We start from the raw sequence: 22,663 nt of genomic DNA, 5'->3' as shown, positions 1-22,663 counted from the left end.
GAAAAAATTAAACTCCATCCAAAAACCAAGAACCGGAGGAACCTCTCCGGTTCATCACCTCCGGTCATTATAGAGGCGCGCCACTAATCACTGTGGCGTGTACGATTAAAACGCGTTTTCTTGGATTAAAAAAAACGCAACGAGCGTACAGTACCACGTTTTCGATCGAACGTCAATGTGTTTATGCCTCATAGGTATCTTTGTAAGGTGACGTCACCGACACGGACGAACGAATGGTAGGATAAAACCGGACTGACTGGTGGCGTTCTCCGAACGGTGAGGTTCGCCACACCGCGACCCACGGGGATCGGAGACGATCCCTGGTTGAAAAAGAAGAGACGAGAAATTAAGCGAGATCGCGCGTGTACAGTCAGGTTAGAATCGTGATTCCACGGTTCGAGGATTTCGAGGACCCCTCCCCCTCTCCCTCCGGAAATCGCGCGTACTCTTCCCCTCTCCCCCTCATCCGCCTTCTGCGTGTAACAATGCGCGATGCCATTGTTGCTGTTTATGGTATTATCGATGGCGTTATGTCAGGCTAATTACGCGTTATCTGGCAACCAAGCAGTCAAAGTGCTGCTGAGAGATTAACGAGTGGAGAACGGTAGTTACGTACATATTATGTATATATTATTCTCTTTCCTTTCCTTTTCTTTCGATGTGTCTTTTTTTTTTTTTTTTTCGTAAGTTGGGCAAAAAGACGATGACCACTTTCGCCGAGTTTCCTTTCGAGACAGAAAGAAGAATTTATTTCGAACGAGACGGGAATTGAGTTTTGAGATGGATTACGAAAGAAAGATGATATTACGATCAACGTTTTCAAGGTAAGACGAGCTTCGTGAGCAGAATATATCCAAGGACAGGATGAAATCGAGGTCGAGGGAAAATCGTGACAAATCGGACGGGTTTTGGGCAATATTTTGTTGCTCTGAGTATAAAAAAAAATTCAATCAAACCGAGTACGTAATATTGGGGAGAAAATGGGATACTACGATTCGTGGGATCGATGATTAAAAATAAATTTTACTTCGTTGATCAATACTGGTCTCCATCTAATTCTAAGTGATTTATATAAAAATTGATATCTACGATTACGAAAGAAGGCGTATATATATATATGGGACACGAATAAGTATCGAAAAATATGAAAGATTCTCTTATGCTATTTTATCTGATTAATTATCGGGCAATCACCTAAATCGACCCACGTTCAAGCAATGACAGCCACAACGTAAACCGCAGCAGCAACAACACTCGCGTGACACATGTCACAATCGTGTCACATCACCGGTCGATCGGTCGTAGAAGCCAGTCGACTCAAGACTGACGGATCATCCCGTTTCGAATGCCGCCCAAGTGTTTTGCCGCGCATGCGCGTTCTCGAACGCGCACGAACGCGACCGAATATCGCCGATCATCCGCGAAGAGGTAGCCGATTACCCGTGACCCGCTACATTCGAAAAAACATCAATGCGATAATAAGAATCGCCTGTTCTAATTGTCGATAATTTTCGTTCCTTTGAAATACGACGAGTTTCCTTTATGTTAGGGTATAAAATACATGTTTCCTGACTCTTGGGTAACGCTTTTATTTACAAACGTAAGCCATGCACGCAACGTTATATGTTTGTTATAATGGTTATACACACTTTAGCCTAAGAAATTTTGATTCTCTAATATTAATCGAGAATGAGTTAAAATAACAAGTTTAAGATAATAACAAATTCAATATATTTGTTATCTATAGTATAACAAAGTAAAAATCGTGTACACGTATTCGAAAGTAATTTTTGGTTCGTTATTAATATAATAATTATAGGAATGTTTTTATACTTCGGGATATTTTTGATTATGCATACAATATTACTTATCAGTACTTTATAGATTGCGTTTAACAACATTTAACGAATGATAAAAGTATCATCAGACTATAATTAATTGGTAAAAAACAATTACAAAGTAATGTATACATACTTTCGTAATAACTTATTTCATTCTTTTATAAAAAAAAAAGAAAGAAAATCGATTGAATGTTGAACGCACGAAACATACGTAAAAAAAAGAAAAAGATACATTCAATCCAAAACATAGAAACACATAAAACACATAGAGAAACACAACTAGCTTGCGTTAGGTAATGGCAAACAACGATTGTCATTGACACTGTTAAGCTCGATAAAATTCTGTTGTATGGAAAAACGATCGAAGCATGCAGCTTCGTGGTTACAATTACAGTTGCAATATCCGTTCCTTCGATCACCATTTATCGAGATAGCCTCGATCGAACTCACCTTCCTCGCCGCTTCGAGGAAATCTTGGCCCTCGAGGTTTTCGTCTTTCTTCGTCGGCGACATCTCGATCCCACTGTCCTCGTGACGTCGCCTGTATTCCTTCAAGGACAGAGCGATATCCTTCGCCGATGTATCGACAGAGATCGTGCGCGATTCTTGATTTATTTCGCAGATCTTCGCGAATTTTACCACGCGCTCGATGTCGTCCGTTTTCGTGGACAATTCGTCTCTGCGACTGTACGACTCCGCTGTTGAACGATATAAATTTTTAACAAATATTATAAAATATGACAAACATATTTGTTATTATAAATATCATAATATCACTTAAATAATTTCATCGAGAGATTTTCAAATTGGATCATTAAAATTAAATTAAATTAAAATTTAATAATGTAAACAATTTTGAGCATAGTAAAGATTAAATTATTTTTATATAAATATAATATCACAATGATTAATTATGATGCCAATGAAATAAACACCAATGCAAATTTGAGATTTTAGAAATTATAAATCAAGAAATCAGAAATCAATAAATTTAAAAGATTAAGAGATTTTAATTTGAAAAATCCTTAAATCCTAACCTTTAAATCGTGTGCAAAAATTTGTTTCAAGATATTCGTGTTAAAGAACAGTATAATAAAATAATTTACAATATATATTACAATTATTGTTTTGTAATTAATAAAGAAAATATCGATAATGAAGTATCTCACATTTGCTAACGGAATCCATCTCGTAGTGCGATCCATTCGTTTTCTCGTGGACATCCGGCAACACGATGCGTTCGAGATCCTTGATTTCCTTAACATCTACGTTTTCTCGATGATCTTGCGTGGTGTTGGATATCACCTTGTAAGACGCAATATCTAAACGAGTATCGTGAGACACTCGTAAAGTCGTCGTTTCCGTAACTTCTTTCACTATCTTCCCGGATTTCTCCTGAATCGACGAAAGATAAAACACAACGCATTAAAACAAAATTCAAATTCGCCAAAACTCGTATCACTGTGTAATTAATCTGCACATTCTTTAATACACACTTCGACTCTTTTTTCCATCGACACGAGCTTCTCACTCTGTTTTCCCTCGTTCTCCGTCCCCTCGACTTCCGGTTTTGGAATATCCATCGAAGCGTCGATTTTCTCCGTTTCCAAACTTTCCGTCCGTTTAAGCTTAGTTTCTTCGATGTTCCACCTTTGTAAATTAATGAAAAAAAAAAGAGAGAAAAAATTGAAAATTGCGATATCATGAAATTTAATTAATACACTTGTTTTACAATGATACGTTTCTCACCCAGTATCGCAACAAGTATGTGTCACGGATGTTGGAGCAGCGAGATCTTCCCATTCTGGAGACGTAACGAAAGATTCGCTCCTCGAACGAACTGTCGGAGTGATTGAACATTCAGTCGCAGTTACGTATTCGTCCATGTTCGAATCTTCGGCTAGATTATCGTCGAATGACTTTTCGATCACGTCCTGCACCCAAATCAAATATAAATACATTATTGCATAAGATATTATTGCATAATATATACATCGTAGAATATCATCTAATATTTTAAACTTATATGAACTAGAAAATATTCCTTTTTCTTTTTCTTCCTATACTTTTTGAATTATAAATTATATTATCAAGATGTATAATATTTTGTATTTAATTCATTGTCTTTTTCATTTTTCTATTTTTTACAATTACTATAACTGTAAAAATAATTATAAACATATCTACGAAATTTATACAATCAAATAATCAAAATGAAGTTGTTGCAGACCGAATTAATTAACGAAACTATTAATATCGATCAACAAGATTTAACTATCACAATTAGAATTGCTCGTTATTAATAACTTGATGATTCATTTTTAATATTTTAAAGCCTGTTTCGAAAATTCTACTACTCTTCACTGACCATTTTACTAAATTTCTTCTTAACAATCTTTCTTCTTAACAAGTTGTACTACATCTTTACATAAAATAAATTTCAAAATTTCAATTTTCACTCACCTCCACAACTTCTCCCTTCAACTTCTCATCATTCATCCCGCTCAAATCATCCTGTCTATTCTCTTCCCCTGTTCCAGCCTCCCCCTCATCCTCCACCTTGCTCTCCACCTTTTCATCACCAACTCCCGTGCCATTCACACTCTGCGCCGAATCTTTGGTCGTCGTGCCAACGTTCTCGTTGCTCGTCGCCGAGGAGAGTATCGTGGACACGCATTTGGGCTGAAGCTGCACCGTCGAGGAGCTGATCAACGGTGCTGTGATCCCGATCGACGAAGTTGTGACAGCGGAAATCGTGTGGATTTGACCCGAGGCGGAAGTGGGGGGCGCGCTCGAGGACGAGAGGGGGGAGGGGGTGGAGGAGACGGCGGACGAGGACATCGGGACTGGACGAGTCCTGGCGCCAGCCTCGCAAAGTTTCGCGTCCAACTTCTCGGCGAGACGAGTTACTTCCGCCAACCTCGCCGAGATCGCCTCCACCGCTGTCAGGTTACTGCCTTTGCCCGAGGAGGCATCCTCGGCTTCCGACATTCTAGAAAAAATAAATGTTCCTCGTTCAAGCTATTAATAAACTTTTTCCGGACCGACTACTGGCACATCGACTCCGTCTGAAAGAAAGATTTCGAGTGTGGGGATAGGCAATCAATCGTTGGAGATCGTTTTTCTTCTTTCATTGAATGAATCTTTTTTTTTCTTTATTATTATTACAGGATTAATCAAATGTTTATGGATATTTCAACGTGTGTGTGAAATATTATTGGAAGATAATTAGACGAAGAATTATTTTCGTAATAAATATTATATATTTTGAAAATTAGGGTTGTAGATTAAAGGAAAATATATCTAATGAAATTAATTATAACAGTTATAACAATTTTGTAATCTTTGTAAATCTTATCTTGGAGAGTATTGCATATAAAATATTCTGAAATTTTCAATTTTCATCATGAAGTATATATGATATCGTTATGATTTTATGATTTTCTATGGTATATTTTCTTTTTTTTTTTTTCCTGTATTTAAAAAGGCGCGAAGAAAAATGGATTGAGTTGATAGAATATTGAGAATTTATCGCTGCTGTTATTTTTAACTTTGTATATGCGTATATATCTTTACAGAAATACATGTAAGGGATGGATGTATTTATATTGGCTTATGTTGGAAACAGTGTTAAAAGCAAAAATAAAACTGATACGTTAGAAAGTTAATACAACATCTCTCTTTTGCTTCAAAACAATACTTTTAACAGCCTGTTAAAAGTACCATTTTACGACCGTGTTTCTTTTCTTAACTCAACCTAAAACTTGAACCAAGATTGCCTACTACGAATTATTCTTAAGCCATCAGCGTACAATATAGAATAAAACCTATTCACTTTTCTAAAAAAGAAAGAAAAAAAAAGAAAAAAGTGAATAATTTGATTTTAATAAACCATAAATAATTACCAATATAATTTTTCAATCGTTTTCAAATAAATATTATTCACAAAATTAAATTTTTATATATATATATCATAACAAATGAGAAACTAAAACGATTATTTTCTCCCTAAATTTTAAAATTAATTCGTCAACTTGTTTTTTTACGCACTAAATAATGCATCATCATCCAATTCTATCCAGTTACATAATACAAACAAACAAATAGTCAACATGCATCAAAATATGCGCGACTCCATATCAATATACGAATCAATCTCGTTTCGCTTGGTCGCAATAAGAAAATACAATCGGTGCCAAATTTCTTATTCGCGATTCATCGATGCACAATATCGATCCTAATGCATCGGCAAAATTAGCGTGGAGAAAACGTCAAAATTTCTAAGGAATTACGTAATCGACAGTGACAGCGCCACGACGAATGGTCGAAGACCAGATGGTGGCTTCAATGTGGGGCGAAGTTCTAATTTCGGTGAACCAAGAGCCGGCGAATCTGCAAAGCGTCACTTTTAACCGGTATTTTCAATCTTTGCCGCGCACGTCCAACCAATTTCGAATCAATTTAACGTTAAATTATAGAAGAGCGACACTTTTCCTTTCCTTTCGCGAATAACGTGAAATAGATAATTTGATGCACAATATATTGCGATAAAAATTGAAAGAAAATTCAATTGCAATTTATAAAGTAATGGAAAAAAATATATTTTTAATCCCTTGTACGTGTTTGTGTTGTACCAAAAATTATATTTTTGATATCAAAATGATGTTGTGATGATGGATATTATAGTTTGGATATTTTTCATATTACATGCATTTTGTATATTTTTATTCAGTAATATCTTTGTTCAAAATAAATTGAAAAAGACGTATCTTCCAAGATATTTAATCGATGAAAGACTGCATAACCTTTCTTTCAATTTATGCAAAAATTTAATGCATTAACACGTCAAGATAATAATAAATAATGAAGAAGAAACATATCGACATTAAAAAAAAAACGAAGTAATTTTATTTCAATTTTAATTTCTTTCTCTGGAATGAAACAAGGAAAAGAAACTTTAGACAATTAACTCTAAATTTCCTTTAAAATTTAAATAGGATCAAACAAATCAAAACATGCAAGAACGTTCAAGAAAAGAATCTCCAAATACTAAGTTCAACGAAATGATCGATAATCCTTACGTAAAAATTACGCGAAACAGCATTTCGAAGATCCAAAAATAACGAGCGGAAATCGAGCTTCGACCGATCGAACCTCGATTCTGTTCCCGATCAAACATTTCGAGGTTCGTGGACCGCGGCCAACCGCGTTTCACTGACAATGTCTGTTGAGCCGCGCACGTGCGCGAAACGAGAAACATTGGAGAAACGTTGGAGAAACCGAACCCTTCCCGATAACAATTTTCAACAAACGGGCCGATATTAATATTAAGAGAAAAGGTGGAGGGAAATAAGGGAACGTTTTGGGGCGAGATTTATTTGTTTTGGCAGGATGCCGGATGATTGCAATTTTTTTCCAGCAATCGGAATAATCTATCCTCGCCGCTTTTCGAAGCGCGGGATCTCGAAACGAATTCTCGTGCGCGTATATTCGAAGCGGTGTACGAGTTACAATTTCTTGGCCCTGACCACAAGTCCCTCGTGTGGGTGAAAATAGGATAGTATTCGTATCTGCACACGCAACTGACCCATATTTAACATGTGGGTGAAGCTCGAATGAATTGCATATTTATAAAATTTCGACGAAATGGAAAAAAGAAGGATCGATTCTTCGAAATTTAATCTTTTTCTTGCAAACGTGATAATTGATTTTGACATTTCGATGCATAAAATATGTCGTAACGAAAAAAATATATTTCTCTATCTGGTTTTCTTCCTGCGTGTTCAACATTCATTCACGAGTTATAACAAAACAAATTTCAGAAATTGTATTAATAACAATAAATATTTATCTTCTTCACTTATTACTTCTTGTGTGGCTCGCTCGTCGGATTCCGGGCGTCACAATTATTTACACGTTCGCGGCCAGAAAAACCGACGAGCCATCAGCGTGCCATCAGCCATTTTGGATTTTCTCTTTCGTTTTACAACATAATCGAAAATCAAGATCGACGATCATCGAATCTCTTGGATCTTTTTTGAACGCATCGAATTATCCCCATCTCCCAATTATTCAATTTCACGATCGAAAAGTGTAATGTTGTTGACACGAGATTAGTTTGAAAAAGGGGAAAAATTTTTATCAATTATTCGATTCGATTTCATAACGATCGACTTGGAATCGAGTCTCGATCGAATTGGTACACGGTTCTAGGAACAGCAAGATCGAGAGCAGGGCCACGTTTATATCGTATTTCGAAACTGACTTACATGCAGCGATATCAAGGTGTAGGTATCTGGTCGACGTGCAGCCATGGACTGACACACCGCCTCCGTTAAAAACGGAGGTGGCCGTCCACGTTACAGTGCCCTCCTCGCCTCTTATATTACTCTCGATCTTTCTCTCGACAACACCGTCTCGAACTCTTATCCTGCTTTTGCGGTGCGCGCTGTTTTATTGCCCAATTGCACCAGATATAATGGCGGAGGAAACGCCAAGGACGCGTTAGAGGAAGCTTGGAAGCGGGAAACCTTGCCAGAAGTGGGTTCGATTGAAAGTGGGTTATAAAGACTGATTTCCTCAACGACGGACATAGTATGAGGTTATTATGTTTTTAAATTTTTTAAAAAGACTAGAAAATTATTTGAAAAAAATATTGATACTGGAATTTTTTTGATTCCATTGAAAGAAAATCACTCTGCATTAGGGAATCTGATTGATCTGATAAACACAAACTTGTCATAATTAGTCGATGATGGAACTTTGATCATATTGTATATAAAAGTAAAAATTATCCTTTTCAACGTGAATTGAGTCCAACATGGACGATGCCACTGCCTAAACATTATGGCAATGATTCATTGTTTTTGTATACATTGCTGTATACAAAAGTTTGTCTACGAAGAGGGGTGAAATTGCTGGCTATATTCGCATTCACAAACATTTACAACATCTAATGGGGTCATCTTCGCGATATTTAAGTACTAATTTCAAACTCCAATAGAATTCGCTTACATCCATAAAAAATATTATTGTCACGTTGATTTGTAAATAAACAGACTAATTCCGAAAAGAAAAGAAAGAAATGGGGATTTTTTATCGATTTACTAATTTTTTTTTATCCTCGAACCCAATCTCTTTCGAAATAATCGCTGTCGTACTTGCCGTTGATGACACAGTGGCTCCTTCAGGCGTGTCCTCAACAGGCGGCCAAGCCTCACCATTCGACCGACTTCGAGGAGGAGCTTTTCGCGATTGCCCAGGATGTTCCTTATTTCGGCCTTGGCTCGCGCCTCCGCTGCTAGATCCTCGAGCCTCAACGAGCGACGCAGAGATACCACGGTCTCTATCAAGTCGTGCAGCTTGGAACAATGCTTGAATAAGAAGAATAAAAATTGAGGAGATTGTAGAGGAAATAGAATTTCTTGAATTTAAAAAAAAAAATTGTGAAAACAAGAAGCTTGTTGTGTAATGGCGATTGAATTCTGTGATGAAAATTTAATGTAGTTAGGAGGATTAAATTTCTAAATGACGGTCACCGTGCGTACATCTTCGACGCTTCTGTGGAAGACGGCGCACACTCTCAGTCTCGTTAATTGTTCCTGGCCAACGGATCGAAGCCGTTTCCAAGCTTGTCTCAACCTTGAGAACAGACTCGCGTTACTTTCCAACGGCAGTCTGCACGACAACCTCAACACTCGTGCACCATTCACCAATTGACAACCATAGTCGTACGTTCCCTGGAATTTTAGAAGATATTAAAGATACGTAATTTTAATTTAAATAATTTGTAGAATTCTTTACACTGTTTACTTTGTAAAATAAATTTCTGATCTCTGATAAAAAGTCTCGTTTCATTGAGAATCTAATAATAGTTTGTATGTTTTATAGAGAATTTAATTGATTTTATTTTTTTAAATAAATTTTCAATTTTCAATCGCGAATTTATATTATTTTATTCCTCACCTTAGCGGTTTCTTGAAAGGATTGATGTTCCTCTTTCTGAGATTGTATCTCGATCGCGTTGCAACCAATCTCCATATGATTTTTCAACAAAACATTGTACAAATCGTTCAACCATTTTACAGCCTGAAAATTGGAAAAAAAATTTTTTTTCATAATACGAGAATTTTATTAGAAATTTGTTCTAAATTGCATTCACCTGTTCGCCATCGTTTTCGTAAATGTATATCAATGCTGTCTGCTTTAGGGAGAGTTTCTGCAGCTCGACGCTGTCATTGAAAATATTCTTCCTGGCGTTCGTCGCATCCAAAATATCTCTGACATTGACTATATCTTCGCCATAGTCAACATGCACATCGCGTCCAAGCGCGTCCTTCACTGGCATCGACAAAATGTCCGATAATTTTTCACCTTCCTTTACCAACTCGCGTTCCAAAGATTCTAAAATAAATGAAATATCGTCGTACACATTCTTTTCTTCTATCGTTATCTGTTATTGTATTCAATGATTTTCAACGTAAATTTTTCAATATTTTTACTTCCACTTTCGAGTAAAAATGAAGAAAGAAAAAAGGAATATTATTTTTCTTCGATAATTGGAAAATTTATAAAAATCATCTTCAAATTTCTAAATTTTTTTATTTTCATTATAAAGCAAGAAAGAGAAAACGACTTCTTTTTGGAAATTAGACAGAAATTTTTAAAAAATATAATATATTTTTTCGTGTTATAGAATTTTAATGAAATTTAATAATTAATAATAATTAAGAATATTGAAAATCATTAATTATGTACGACAGAAAATTATTTACCCAAGATTCCTTGGCTTTGTTGCAACTTCAAAAGATTGACTCCAGCTTGTGAAAAATCGTGAGTTCTGTTGCCCATCACTAATTTATCGAAGACCTCGCTCGTTTTGTCAAAGTACTGTAAATAACAAGAGATCGTAATTCGTTCGTAAATTCGACTCTTCTTCGTTGCCTAATATTTGCCTAATATCGATAATACCTCGGAAACTAGTCTGAAAAATCTTTGCGAAGTGATTAACACGTTTCGCCGTCTCTCGAGCCTGTTTGCAAAACTTCTGCACACGAAATCCATGAAATCCCTCTGAGATTTCAAATCCTCGGATAAACGCGTGCTTGGTAAACTGTCGATCTTGTGAAGCAGTTCCGCGTATCGTCCATAAGTTTCCTAAAAAATTGAAATTAACGTTTCATTTTCATTCCTCGAAGAATTTTTTAAATTCTTCGAATCTTCTTTCACAGAAAAATTTGACACATTATGATTAAAAAATTGCAAATATTTACAAGATTTTTTTTCGTAGTTTATAAATCCTCAAATACATTAGAAATTTATCAATGAATAATTATGATTGAAAATGTAACAGGATCAATTAGTTGAATTCATGAATTTGATTCGAGATAACGAAATCATGAAATATGTATATAAATGGAACTAATTATTAAATATGTAAGATAAAAAAAAAGAAGAAGAAAAATTTAATAATAATTCAAATTTTATTTCTACATATTTAAAAGCAATTGAAATGATTAGAAAATTGAATGAGAAATACAAACAGGAAATACAAAATAAAATAATAACAGAGTTAATGAAAATTGATTGAAGTAAGAAAATTTGAAACTGAACAGTAGAATGAATATTGGACAAAATCGTTAAATTTTGGTTTAAAAGTATTTGTATTATATATTCGAAAAATTCTATAATTTGAACAGTCATCTCTTGCTTTGGTTTGGATAATAGAGAGAATAATTTGAATAATTAATATTTTTTATATTTTTTTATATCATTCGTCTTTACCCTGCATTCTAATTCGAGTTCCTCGTGACGTCTGCGAAGCTCTTCCGAGGAAGAGACGTCAAATCCAACCTGGCAACAAGAGTTCAACATGGCGTCAGCTGGTCCCAATATCCAATCTGTAACACGTGACACACCTTTCTCGAGATCACCGATCACCCTCGCCGTATCCAAATTCTTCTCCATTTCTGACCAAGAATTTTCGATGTCCAACTAAAAAATAACGTTATTTAATCCTCTTTGAAAATATATCTCTGTTCTTTTCTTTTTCTTCTTTTTCCTTTCGCTTTTCATTTCCTCGTTTTTTTCGAAAACGATACCTTCTTCAGCTCGATGGAGTCGATAAGCTCGTGAATTCTTTTCGTACTGTCCAATGTATCTTTCGAAGATTCTCTGGCCATCGAACCGACTAAATTTCTTCCTAAAATCATAATAACGCACGATCTTAATTCTCTATCTGAAAAAATGCTATCAAAAAAATTTCTTCGATTAATGTAAAAATGTGTTGTGATTATAAAGTCTGCATTGTTTGATCACGTTTCCTTTTCTTTTTATAAATAAATCTATTTGCTAGAATTGAAGACAATTATTTTTAAGAAATTATTCAATATAATCAGTGTTACCAAATTAGATAGAAAACAATTTTATATACAAATAATACAATATGATTACTTGTATCATTTGTATTATTGGCTTGAACATAAAAATAAGTACAATAAAATTCCCTGTGAAACTCTCTACTACTATTAATACTATATAATTCATTGTATTAAAATATTAAAATCCAAATTCCTCAAAATGATTGATTTTCATGAACTCTGTAAAGTTTCTTTTATTTTTGCAATTATTACTAATTATACTTATCATCCCTTACTTAAAAATATGATACACCAAAAATTCAATGATATAATATAACAATATACACAACGTAGAATATAGAAAACAATTATTTATTTCTTCTATATAAATTCTGTCATCCAAAAATCTCTGCCAATAATCGAATTACGAGAAAGAGATAATACATCTCTATAATAAGATTCATAGCGGTATTCTATGTCAGAAAAAATGACAGAGAAGTAAGGGATAAAAACGTATACGACACGAGCTCGGCATTGTCAATGTTTTTACACTCTTGCGCGATCCATCGAGCACGCGACTCGATTCCAAAGAAATCCTGTCTAACATCCGGTTAAGCCGGTTTTTCAATTTTTCCGGCCAATCTATCCATATCCGAGTGTCGATCCTTCTGCACAACTGGTTGATTGTATCGTAGGCCAGGAAATAGACGTTCGAGGGATCGATAACGATGACACATGTCAACCTTTGAGCGACTGGCAGTGAATGGGATTTTTTGATCGATAATCGGACGACGATGGATAAATGGATAAATGGAATTAGTTGAATTGATCATAACTTTGGATTATTCTGTCGATTAAAATTTCTTCTAAAGAATTTTTGCAATAAATTTCTGTATCTGCAATCTTATTCACTTTCTATAACGTTTCATCTAACGTGTATTTGAGGTGTTTATAATTTAATAAATAAATTTCAATCGACAATATTTTTATATAATAATTTTTCTGGAGCTTGATTTAGCTCTACTAGAATTGATCCTTTAAAAATGTCCAATATAATTAATATTCTGTATATATTATAAAATGAATAATATAAATATCTCATTTTTTTTCTTTGAATTATTTATATTGATTTTTTACAAAATATAAAAAATCAATGATAATTATTCAATTATTTAATTAAATTATATATCCATGGTTTTCAATTCTTCCTCAATAATTTTCAATAATTCATTATATAAATCATTTCCATTATTTTATTATTTTATATTATAGTACTCACCTGATTGAAGAATGTGTCGTGCATGAGCTGTTAATTCGTTGCTCATCCCCCAATAAGATTCCAAATCGTCGTCCGACTCTGACATTCGAAATCCATCCAAACTGATCAATCTTCGGTGCAGATCTGCCATTTTAGTGATGAGATCGGATGCATCCTTGGTGTAATCCTCCACTTTCTGTGAAATCGACACAGAAAACCGTGTGATAGAAAAGGAAAATAGTGAAAGCGATATAGAACTTCCGTTTCCTCGCAAGAAACTTATTAATACAATGGTTGCAAAAAGTAATTGTATACCGATTAATTAATTAACTGAACCATAACCAATTTCTATAATCATATTCGACTAAACTGCATCAAACTATAGCAAAATTCAATATTCTACTACAAATACTTACACATATATATATACTTTCATTTCACAATATCATCATTGCTTCATTATCTTACATCTATAGAAAAGAAAATAAATTAACTAATTTATTTTCTATCAATTTCTATCACAGAAAACCTATATCCATTCCGAATATTCTAAATTTATTACATTACAATTATCCATCTAATACTTTTATATAATAATTAAAATATTAACACCACCCTTACTATATATATTTTTTATTACACATATATTTAATACTTAATATATAATCGATAGATCTTCGTCCAATCTTCTAAAAAAAAAAATTGTCCAAATAAACCGTGATGAGTTCACACAAATCCGAATCCCCGAATAAAGTTTCCACGATTTAACACGGATTCCCCCGACACAACGGTTCGTTTGAGCATGAATTATAGATCGATGAGAAGATTACCACGCGCTTCTGGATCCAATCCACGTGATCGTAAAGTTTGTTGCCACCCAGCTCGTACGGCAGCTGTGCAAAGTCGACGTGGAGCTGGAGCCTCGTCAGGGTGAGGTACGTCGGCTGAAACAACAAACTAATTAATTCACGTCACGTATATATATATATATATATATATATATATATGTATGTTCACAAGCACGCTTGCAATTAAACCCATCGCGCGAATATATGTACATTTTCGTCACACGGAACGATTTTGACAAGTAAGCGTGAATATTTCACGCGATAATCGAGCGTGAATATGTGCCTCGAATCGGCCAATGCACCGAGCGACTCTTGCCGGAGGATTGATTAAACGGCAGGGAATTATGGGTTGGAAGGAAGGAAAACTAGTTTGTCGGGTGGGTGTACATACGATTCGATAAAAAAGTCGGGAATTATGTAAATAAGAATAAAATTAGAAACGTTCCATTTCACCGGTGTTTGAATGGTATTTTATATATCTTGATTCTTGATAGTACGTGTGTGTTAATACGTGTGTGTGTGTAACGTTGTGTTAGCGTCGTGCGATTTCTTTTCACGATCGATTTATGATAGTGGCTTCTTAACATTTCGAAGAAATTTATGCGAACATCAGGATAAATGGATTCTGGATTTTTTTTATGCGGATTACGTGATTTACGTATGGAAATATATTTCTTTTTTTTCTTTTTTTTTTCTGTTTTGCATATATTATTTGAACAACCATGAATGGATCAGATATTTTTCTTCTTATGCTAATTCATATATATATATTCGTATGATAATTCGAAGAATATATTTGAATGTAAATTATGCGTAAAATAATTGTAATTCAAGAGTATTATGTAATGAGAATAAATAAGGATACGTATCGATAATGCATCGAAAATCATAATCCGATTATTTGTAAAATTATGAATGAAAATATATATGAGAAATATGAATATTCCTTTTAAAGTAAATATCCTAGCGGCTTTCATAATTTCGTGAAACAAGTTATTGTAACAAGTTATGTTTACTCTAGTGACAAGTTCATGGAATACTAATGTTCCAATGAATATCAATCAAGAATCACTAGCTTAGATATTTCAAGAATAACTTGCATTTGAGTTTTAGAGACTCAACTTTCGAAATGAAAATAAATATTTGGTGTACATTTTGATATAATTCCGTTTATATTCTTATTCTAATTTTTGCAGATAACGAACCTCTCCTTCCTTGTGCGATTTCGTGCAACTGTCCACCCTTTTGTCCCAGAAGCCATCAGGGCGCACCACGATGACGGATGCGGCAGAAGCTCCCAGAAGTACAGTAGACAACCTGATGCAAGACCTCGCCACCCTCCACGCGCCCTTTCTCGCGTCCACTATCAAAACCAATCCATTCTTCTTCGTCTCCTCGCTATAAGGCCATTAAAACACACGACAAGTCATTTGCATTCCAATTACGCAGAACGTCATCTTATATCTGACAAAGTATTTAAATTTGATTTTAATTAATCGTAAAAAATTATTGTTTGTATTAGAAATCGTGCAAATGTATCGATACGTATTAGAAGTTAATTTCTGTTCCATTACTTATGTAAAAAAAAATCATGCGAATTTTGTTCTTTTAATATTCGAATTCAATATATTTAAATATCAAATGATGTCGAATGGATTGATTTAATGGATGAGAATCGAATAAAGTTGGGTTGAAGTAATCTCTATGGATTTTTTGTTTTAATGGAATAAATAAAATATTTTATATCTCTTTGCAAAGTGAAAAATAATCTTTTGCTCTCAAGTTTATTACTTTTTTACCAATCGATGCTGATAGCGATACACCATTGGAATAAATCACTACTATTCAATTCGTATTTTGCAAAAGAATGCAAATATTGCAAAATTTTAAATCAAACTTATATAAAGATTTAATGTAGAGACTTCCAGACTTGACTATGTTATAATAAACTGATAAATATTCATATCTGAATTCCAAAAAAAAAAAAAATTACCTAAAAATGGACAAAAAATAGGCGATCAATACTTCCAACCTTGGCTTCGTGGTCGGTTGAAGTTCTGAGGGAACATTGACCACCATCAAAGGTCTTCCTTCCCGATCACGTCCTCCTGGAATGTACGCGAGCTTCGATTCGAGGGCTTCTAAAATATCCACCACCTCCAGATTCTTCGTGGGCATGGCTGAATCTCTTACTTCATCGTTCAGTTTTCGATTTACATTAAATTTACATTTCGAGGAAATAATTCCACAAGAGGCTCCAAAAATATTAAAATAAAAGTGACATCAAGGATATTTTTTTAATTCACGAAAACTAAACTATCATCGTTTCAATATATTTGTTGCATCATATTTGATGCGATATCTTTCTGCTTTTTCACGAAAAATATATAATAATTTCCATTAAATTAATTAATTTGCAAATTCCATTAATTTGCATTCCAATAAAGATGGAGAAAGTGACTCGATCGAATCGATCGTCGAACGAGACGAATACTTTATTTCTTTCCTATTGAAGATAAACTTGCTCACGAGTGTAACAATCGATTCTCCTGATTTATGGAAAGTAGAGCATCGTGTAACACGTAACGCGAGATGTATCGGCCGGGTGAACGATCGATTTCACAAACGATCGGCGGAATTGTGTTACGCGCGATCAGGTTCGTTGACTGCGTAAAAAAAAAAAAAAAAAAGGAAAGAAAAAAAAAGCAACACCTCGTGGTTTTGCATACCGCGGCACGTTCACAGTAACACGATCCTGATTTATCTCGCCTGTCGGGGAGACATTTCGTTGCTCCCCCTCCTCCCCTCCTCCACCCTCGGATTAATAGTGCGTTTCGAATAGTGCGTCTCGAGTAATTTGCATGCTCGAAGAAGCATAGAGCACAGTGAAAGTTGGAACGTGGTTCGTGCTTCTCCTTCCCTCCAAAAACCTTGACCAACGGATCCTTCTCGAACTTACATATTTATCGGTCGGATCGAATCAATTGAAAAAAGAAAAAAAAAAAGGATGGAAGAAAGAAAGAAAAGGGAGCGAGCAAATAGATTGAAATTGGATCCCAATGCGTGAAACATGCGAGAAATATCGGCTGACAAAGCTAAACGATAAAGCGCGCGATTAATCAAACCATCGATTGCCGGTTTGAGAAACGAGAAACGTTTGTCCCGAAACCATTTCAAAACCGGTCACGTCGTGTCACCTTACGAAACCGCGATCCTTCACTTTTGTCCTCTTGCACTCCACTTTTATCCTTCACCTTTCAAAATTCAGGAAAAAACTTCACAAACTCACAAACACCTCGAAATTATTTCATCCATCCTTCGAAACTTCCTTGGAAGCTCAAACCCGCCTTCAAACCATGATGAAACAAACATAAGGGTCCCGAACGAATATCTTCCAATTTTTGGAAGATCGGCCGAGGATCGATGCACAGTCGTTGACTCACGGACAAGGTCTTTACAAGGCGAATGATAAGTCGGCCAAACGGGCTAGCAGCTGTTGGTCTGTCCCCGGGTGCAGGTGCACGTGGTTGCCAACCCTCGATCGAAAAAACGGAGGCGGATATGCGATTCCTTAGCCCGATTCGGGGAGTGGAAAAACTGTGGCGCGCTTTCGCGTGTATACACGCGCGGCAGTCACGTGTTCCGGTGTTCGAAGTCGCTGGTCGAAGAGAGCGGAGCTGCAGCTGCGACGGAGGCTGCAGGGAAACCGAAAGCCATCTCGCTGCTCCATTCAGGTACAACGGTACTCTGGCACCGATTAACCGTCTTCCCCTTCTCCTTTCTCTTCCTCGTGCTCTTCCGTCTCTTTTTCCCGCCTCGACGACCTCTTTCTCCGCGCGCCTCGTCCTCTTTTGTATTCCGCGCAGCGTTCGGCCGCGAAAATGCCGGGTGAAACAGGAAAAAATGGCTAATCCTTTGTAAATTTTATTGGACGCACGGGATCGGGTTTCGGAATTAGGCGTCTGGTTGAATGGGAGTGGAAGGTAGGGAATTTTGTGAAGGTTGAACGTGGTTTGAAGGTTGGTTGGTTTCGTTTGATTTGGTTTGACGCTGTGGTTCGCGAAGTGTTGTATATATTTCTTCTTCTTTGTTTTTTTTTTTTTTTTTTTTTTTTAGATGAAAAGAAGGTTCTCTGAGAGGCTAAGAGATTTTTGTTCGATATTGGAATGTGTATGTGTATGATATAATGGATTTTTATCAAAATTTTTTTAAAGGGGTGAAAGTTTATTCTCAAAGCATTCACAAGAAAATGATAGAATAATAGGTGAAAGAGGAAATAATGGCTAGTTTTTTGTCAATTTTATTGATTACACGAGATCAGATTTTAAATTAGATGTATAACTGATTGGAAAAGTTCTGAAATGACCGAGATTTGGAGATGTTTTCATTTGTTTGATTTGGTTTAATGGTTTAATGGAATATCTCGTTGAATTATTTGTATATTGTTTCATGAAAGAAGTTTGTATATATGTAGAATATAATGAATTGTACAAGAAGCAATCTTTTTTTTTTTTCAAAGAGAATTTTAATCTCTTCGTGTTTTGAATACACGAGTTTGAAAATATTTATTGTAAGAAAAAGATAGAATAAAATTTGAATATTTTATAATTTTAAAAGGAAACATTAAAAATTTATAAATTCATTTCAACATAGCAATCATATTGATGACTCATTATATAAATAATTTTTTAATATTCATTTTTTATTGAAATTTGAGTTTTTATACGCAACAAAAAGTTGATTTGATTTTTCTTTATTTTGTATAAAAACCACATTATTTTATAAATTTGTTAAGAATAATATTTTGGTTTATTTTATAATACAATATTTGTATAATCTATCGATATCGTACTTGAAATTAAAAATTAAAAATCCTTTTGAATATTATTTAAAAATTGTACCAAATTTAAATATTGATAAAATCAAAGATTGTCGCGAATTCCATATAATTTTTTTTTTATTGAAAGCTTATATCTTTTACAACATTTTCCTTTCTAATAAATTTTATATCCGTAAAAACATTAAATTGCAAATTATTTTATATTCATTTTAATCGTTCTTACGATTAATTGAAATCATAAATTTCTAAAAATTTTGTCTACTTACTCCTCTATCGAAATTATGAGAAGTCAAAGGAAGATGGAGACCATGACGTTCGCAAAAAGAGAAGATCGTAAGCGATGAAATCACCACTATCCAAGTGACGATATGTTTCTCACAGTCGTGGAGAAGAATATTTCTTCGCAACGTGATTTATAGACGCGATTAACCTCTCCTACTAAGGTCACGTTACTAAAATATTTCCACTTCCAGATAAAACTTCGAATATCTCCAAATCCATTGTATATTTGATGAAACCAGAAAACAAAGTAAATCAACATCTACTATTATTATTAATAATTATTATATCTGTAAAAATATTAATTAAATAGTTAAATTATAGAAATAAATCAATATCTCATTACTTATTAATTAAATAATATTATATGATTAAAATAGTAATCAAATAATCGTAAAAATAAATTAATTTTCGATTAATAATTATCGTGACAAGAAGAAAAATTATGATTTATCATAAAATTAAAAAATTTAATAAAACGATTATATTCAAGTCACGCCTGATTGAAATTTTATCAATTTGTGAATTGAGCACAAGGACAAAGCAATTTTCTTTAATATTGATTTCAACTTGATTTTTTAACTTGAAGAAATTAATTTTGTTTTTTTTTTTTTTATCATCTTTGTTTATAGGTACGAGATACCACATGGCCTCTCGATACCTACTTCGAGGCATACAAGATGACCACGAAGGATGATCAAGGCTTGTTCCCATATCCAGTATACGAAACCTCAAATTCTTTCAACATTATTGAAGAGAGAAGCATGTACATCGATACCTAATTATATATCGTGAGATATCGATATCCCTATACACTTTTTATCAATTTTAACCTTCCTTTTAAATATTTTCTTCTCAAATTTTTTAATAAAAATCAAATCGATCCAATAAATTTTGAAAATTTCTGAAGGAATAAAGAAAAGATAATCAATTTTTAAATAATAATTATATTTTACATAACATAATAATGAAATGATTAATTGTATAAAAAAAGAAGATAGAAATGAAGAAAATATAAAAATAATCAGAATTTTATGTTTCAAGAAAAGGAAATAATTAAAGATTGCCTTTTAAACAATGATGATATTACATTACAGAATGATTAAAGCTATAATTAATTGTAAAAGGAGAATATAAAAAAGAAAAGAAATAATCAGAGTTTCATGTTTCAGAAAAAGGAAGTAATTAAAAATAATCTTTCAAATAGCGTTAATGCTATTTTACATCGCGGAATGATTGAAGTTACGATTCATTTTCAAGCGGAAGATAAAAATGGTAGAAAAAAATGATAGAAGTAATTATACAGTCTCGTGTGTTACTTTGAGAGATAATTAAAATTATGAACGGAAGAGGAATGAATATATTCTCGTTATTTCGCATTGTTCCTTGATTTGAAATCGTTTAACAATTAATGCATAATGCATAAAAGTATCATATCTGTTTGATGGCTCGCGCGAGCTGCAAGGTCGGTGACCGGCGTTGACCAAATACCGTGAAAAGCAAGGTGTGCCTTCGTAAATATAAGCATATGATACATTCCAGTGGGAGTATCGGAGAAAACGAGAGAGAGCCAAAGAGATCAGATAGTTAAAAGAAGAAATATCTGACGATGATGACATCACGATTCATCTTTTCACCAAAAATTCGAGGACCTGTTATATCTGATTTTTGATTCGTTCTTTGATTTGAAAATATTTCAATACACCATTTTTCTTCACAGTTTTGAAAACTCTAAATTAATTCTACACTTTTTCATGCCACTATTTATATATTAACCAGCTATTTATTCTTTGAATAAAAATCCTTTCCCACTCTAATCAGACTTTATTTAACTATGATGCATTTGGAAATTAATTTTCAAACCTGATACGAACGAATTTTAATCTTCGTCACTCGATTCGATAAATAAACTGTGCTTTGCTACATATATACATATAGTAAGAAATTTATTCACACAACAATAGTACTACAATCTTCAACTACTACAAACTTCAATTCTTCTTTAACTCTCTTATTCCGCAGGAGGTGTCAGCAACGGTCCATTCCGGCCGCCATCTTCCCGAATATCACTTACATAACCCCAAACAACAACAATGGAAACAAAGTTAAATTTCAATCATCCCGGGCGCAAAATGAACGACAGACACGTTTCCCTTCACGTCTACGTGTATTTCGTGAAATTTAGGAAGCGCGCCCGTTCGAGGCGGGACGAAGCGAGCGAGAGACAAAGATAGCCCGACAAGAGGAAGCCCAAAGAGGCTGGCGTCGCCACGGTCGTCGGCCACGAAGAGGTCCGCCAGTACTGCACCGAGCCTCGTGCTATATCGAGCCGAACACGCTCTCTTTCTCTCTCTCTTTCTCTCTTCCCTTATTTATCTCTCTTTCTCTTTTTCTCTCTCTCCCTCTCTCTCTCTGTTTCGACTTCTGTTCAGCCATCGTCGAAGACAGTTCGCCGTGGATACACCTCGAGGCTTTCCTCCGATCGATCCGTAGGATCATCCGGTGATCGATGAGGATATTTCGAAGCTCGATGATCGTGGAACGGTGGAAAAGGTGGCCAGCAACGGAGTGATCGTCGAGCGAGGCTCGACGTGGAAGAGGAAGAGGAGGAACGATCATGGGCAACGCCACCACGAAGAGCCACTACTCGAAGAGCCAGCCTCTGGCCGCCACCAGGAGGCCACGTTGGGAGGGATCAGGTAGAGAGAGACACACACACATACACTGATACTGATTTTCGTTTCTGCTTCTGTTACGCGTCGTATCCGATACTTGTCCACGCATCTCGATCCCTCGAAGGGATGATCAGGATTCGATGCGTCATCCGGGACGGGCTGTCGATCGCCATCTTGATCGAGCCTTCGATTCCACTCGTCAAAGTTTCAGTTTCAGTTTCGCGCGAATAATTATATATATATATACTGTTCCCTATGTATTTGTTTCGCCTCGAATATTTTTTTGCCTCGAAAGAAAAGGATATTGTTATTTCGATTTGATCTCTAGAGATCTATGGGATCGAAATATCGTGGTTCAGCTCTCGTAGAAACGAAGGGGGTGTAGGTGAGACGTGACGATCGTAGGGCGCGTCTTTGATGGGACAGAGTTTCCGGTATAGAATGATGTAGATGCCTCTCTCGTGCCTGTCTCTTGATTGGCTTGCCCCGATAGTGGGATGATATCTAAAATTAGGCTGCTTCTGCCGACATATCTATCAAGCCCGCGCAACGTTTGAGTGATCG

The 22,663-nt window shown here is 34.9% G+C and overlaps 3 protein-coding genes across 29 annotated transcripts in view; 2 read left to right on the top strand and 1 right to left on the bottom strand.

Annotated features, from left to right (window-relative positions):
- LOC551259 (titin) overlaps nt 1-16,621 on the bottom strand; it is a 206,043-nt gene extending 189,422 nt beyond the window's left edge. For 21 of the 26 annotated variants that reach the window (XR_003305045.1, XR_003305046.1, XM_026441835.1 and 18 more), the window contains exons 1-17: nt 16,299-16,621; nt 15,511-15,703; nt 14,288-14,401; nt 13,479-13,653; nt 11,942-12,042; nt 11,625-11,834; nt 10,812-10,997; nt 10,616-10,730; nt 10,003-10,244; nt 9,807-9,929; nt 9,380-9,580; nt 9,006-9,214; nt 4,305-4,833; nt 3,591-3,775; nt 3,338-3,491; nt 3,011-3,236; nt 2,292-2,539 (exon numbers count right to left, since the gene is read on the bottom strand). Coding sequence is in view for 22 of the 26 variants with exons in the window: in XM_026441835.1 (XP_026297620.1) it covers nt 2,292-2,539; nt 3,011-3,236; nt 3,338-3,491; nt 3,591-3,775; nt 4,305-4,833; nt 9,006-9,214; nt 9,380-9,580; nt 9,807-9,929; nt 10,003-10,244; nt 10,616-10,730; nt 10,812-10,997; nt 11,625-11,834; nt 11,942-12,042; nt 13,479-13,653; nt 14,288-14,401; nt 15,511-15,703; nt 16,299-16,483 (3,396 nt within the window). In the remaining 4 variants the exon portion in view is untranslated. Of the gene's footprint in view, nt 1-1,194; nt 1,343-2,291; nt 2,540-3,010; nt 3,237-3,337; nt 3,492-3,590; nt 3,776-4,304; nt 4,834-8,110; nt 8,275-9,001; nt 9,215-9,379; nt 9,581-9,806; nt 9,930-10,002; nt 10,245-10,615; nt 10,731-10,811; nt 10,998-11,624; nt 11,835-11,941; nt 12,043-13,478; nt 13,654-14,287; nt 14,402-15,510; nt 15,704-16,298 lie in introns of those variants that run through there. The other 5 variants (XM_026441810.1, XM_026441821.1, XM_026441820.1 and 2 more) reach the window with 5 other exon arrangements.
- Nucleotides 16,622-16,719: 98 nt separating this feature from the next.
- Nucleotides 16,720-20,302, top strand: LOC113218903. 2 transcript variants are annotated; one of them, XM_026441837.1, is made up of 2 exons: nt 16,720-18,039; nt 20,057-20,302. In XM_026441837.1, the coding sequence occupies exons 1-2, from the start codon at nt 17,771-17,773 to the stop codon at nt 20,106-20,108; spliced, it is 321 nt and encodes a 106-aa protein (XP_026297622.1). In that variant the 5' UTR covers nt 16,720-17,770; the 3' UTR covers nt 20,109-20,302. The 2 variants fall into 2 exon arrangements, 1 of the variants encoding a protein (XP_026297622.1); XR_003305047.1 differs by having other exon boundaries at nt 16,725-18,288.
- A 1,604-nt stretch (nt 20,303-21,906) lies between these two features.
- LOC725936 (titin homolog) overlaps nt 21,907-22,663 on the top strand; it is a 79,916-nt gene continuing 79,159 nt past the window's right edge. The window contains exon 1 of the mRNA XM_026441700.1: nt 21,907-22,123. Coding sequence (XP_026297485.1) covers nt 22,042-22,123 — 82 coding nt within the window. The 5' untranslated portion in view covers nt 21,907-22,041. The remainder of the gene's footprint in view (nt 22,124-22,663) is intronic.

The sequence above is a fragment of the Apis mellifera genome, linkage group LG7, assembly GCF_003254395.2.
Source record: "Apis mellifera strain DH4 linkage group LG7, Amel_HAv3.1, whole genome shotgun sequence".
Lineage (NCBI taxonomy): Eukaryota > Metazoa > Arthropoda > Insecta > Hymenoptera > Apidae > Apis > Apis mellifera.
Note: the sequence above shows the minus strand (reverse complement) of the source record. Positions and strands in the feature narration are given on the sequence as shown.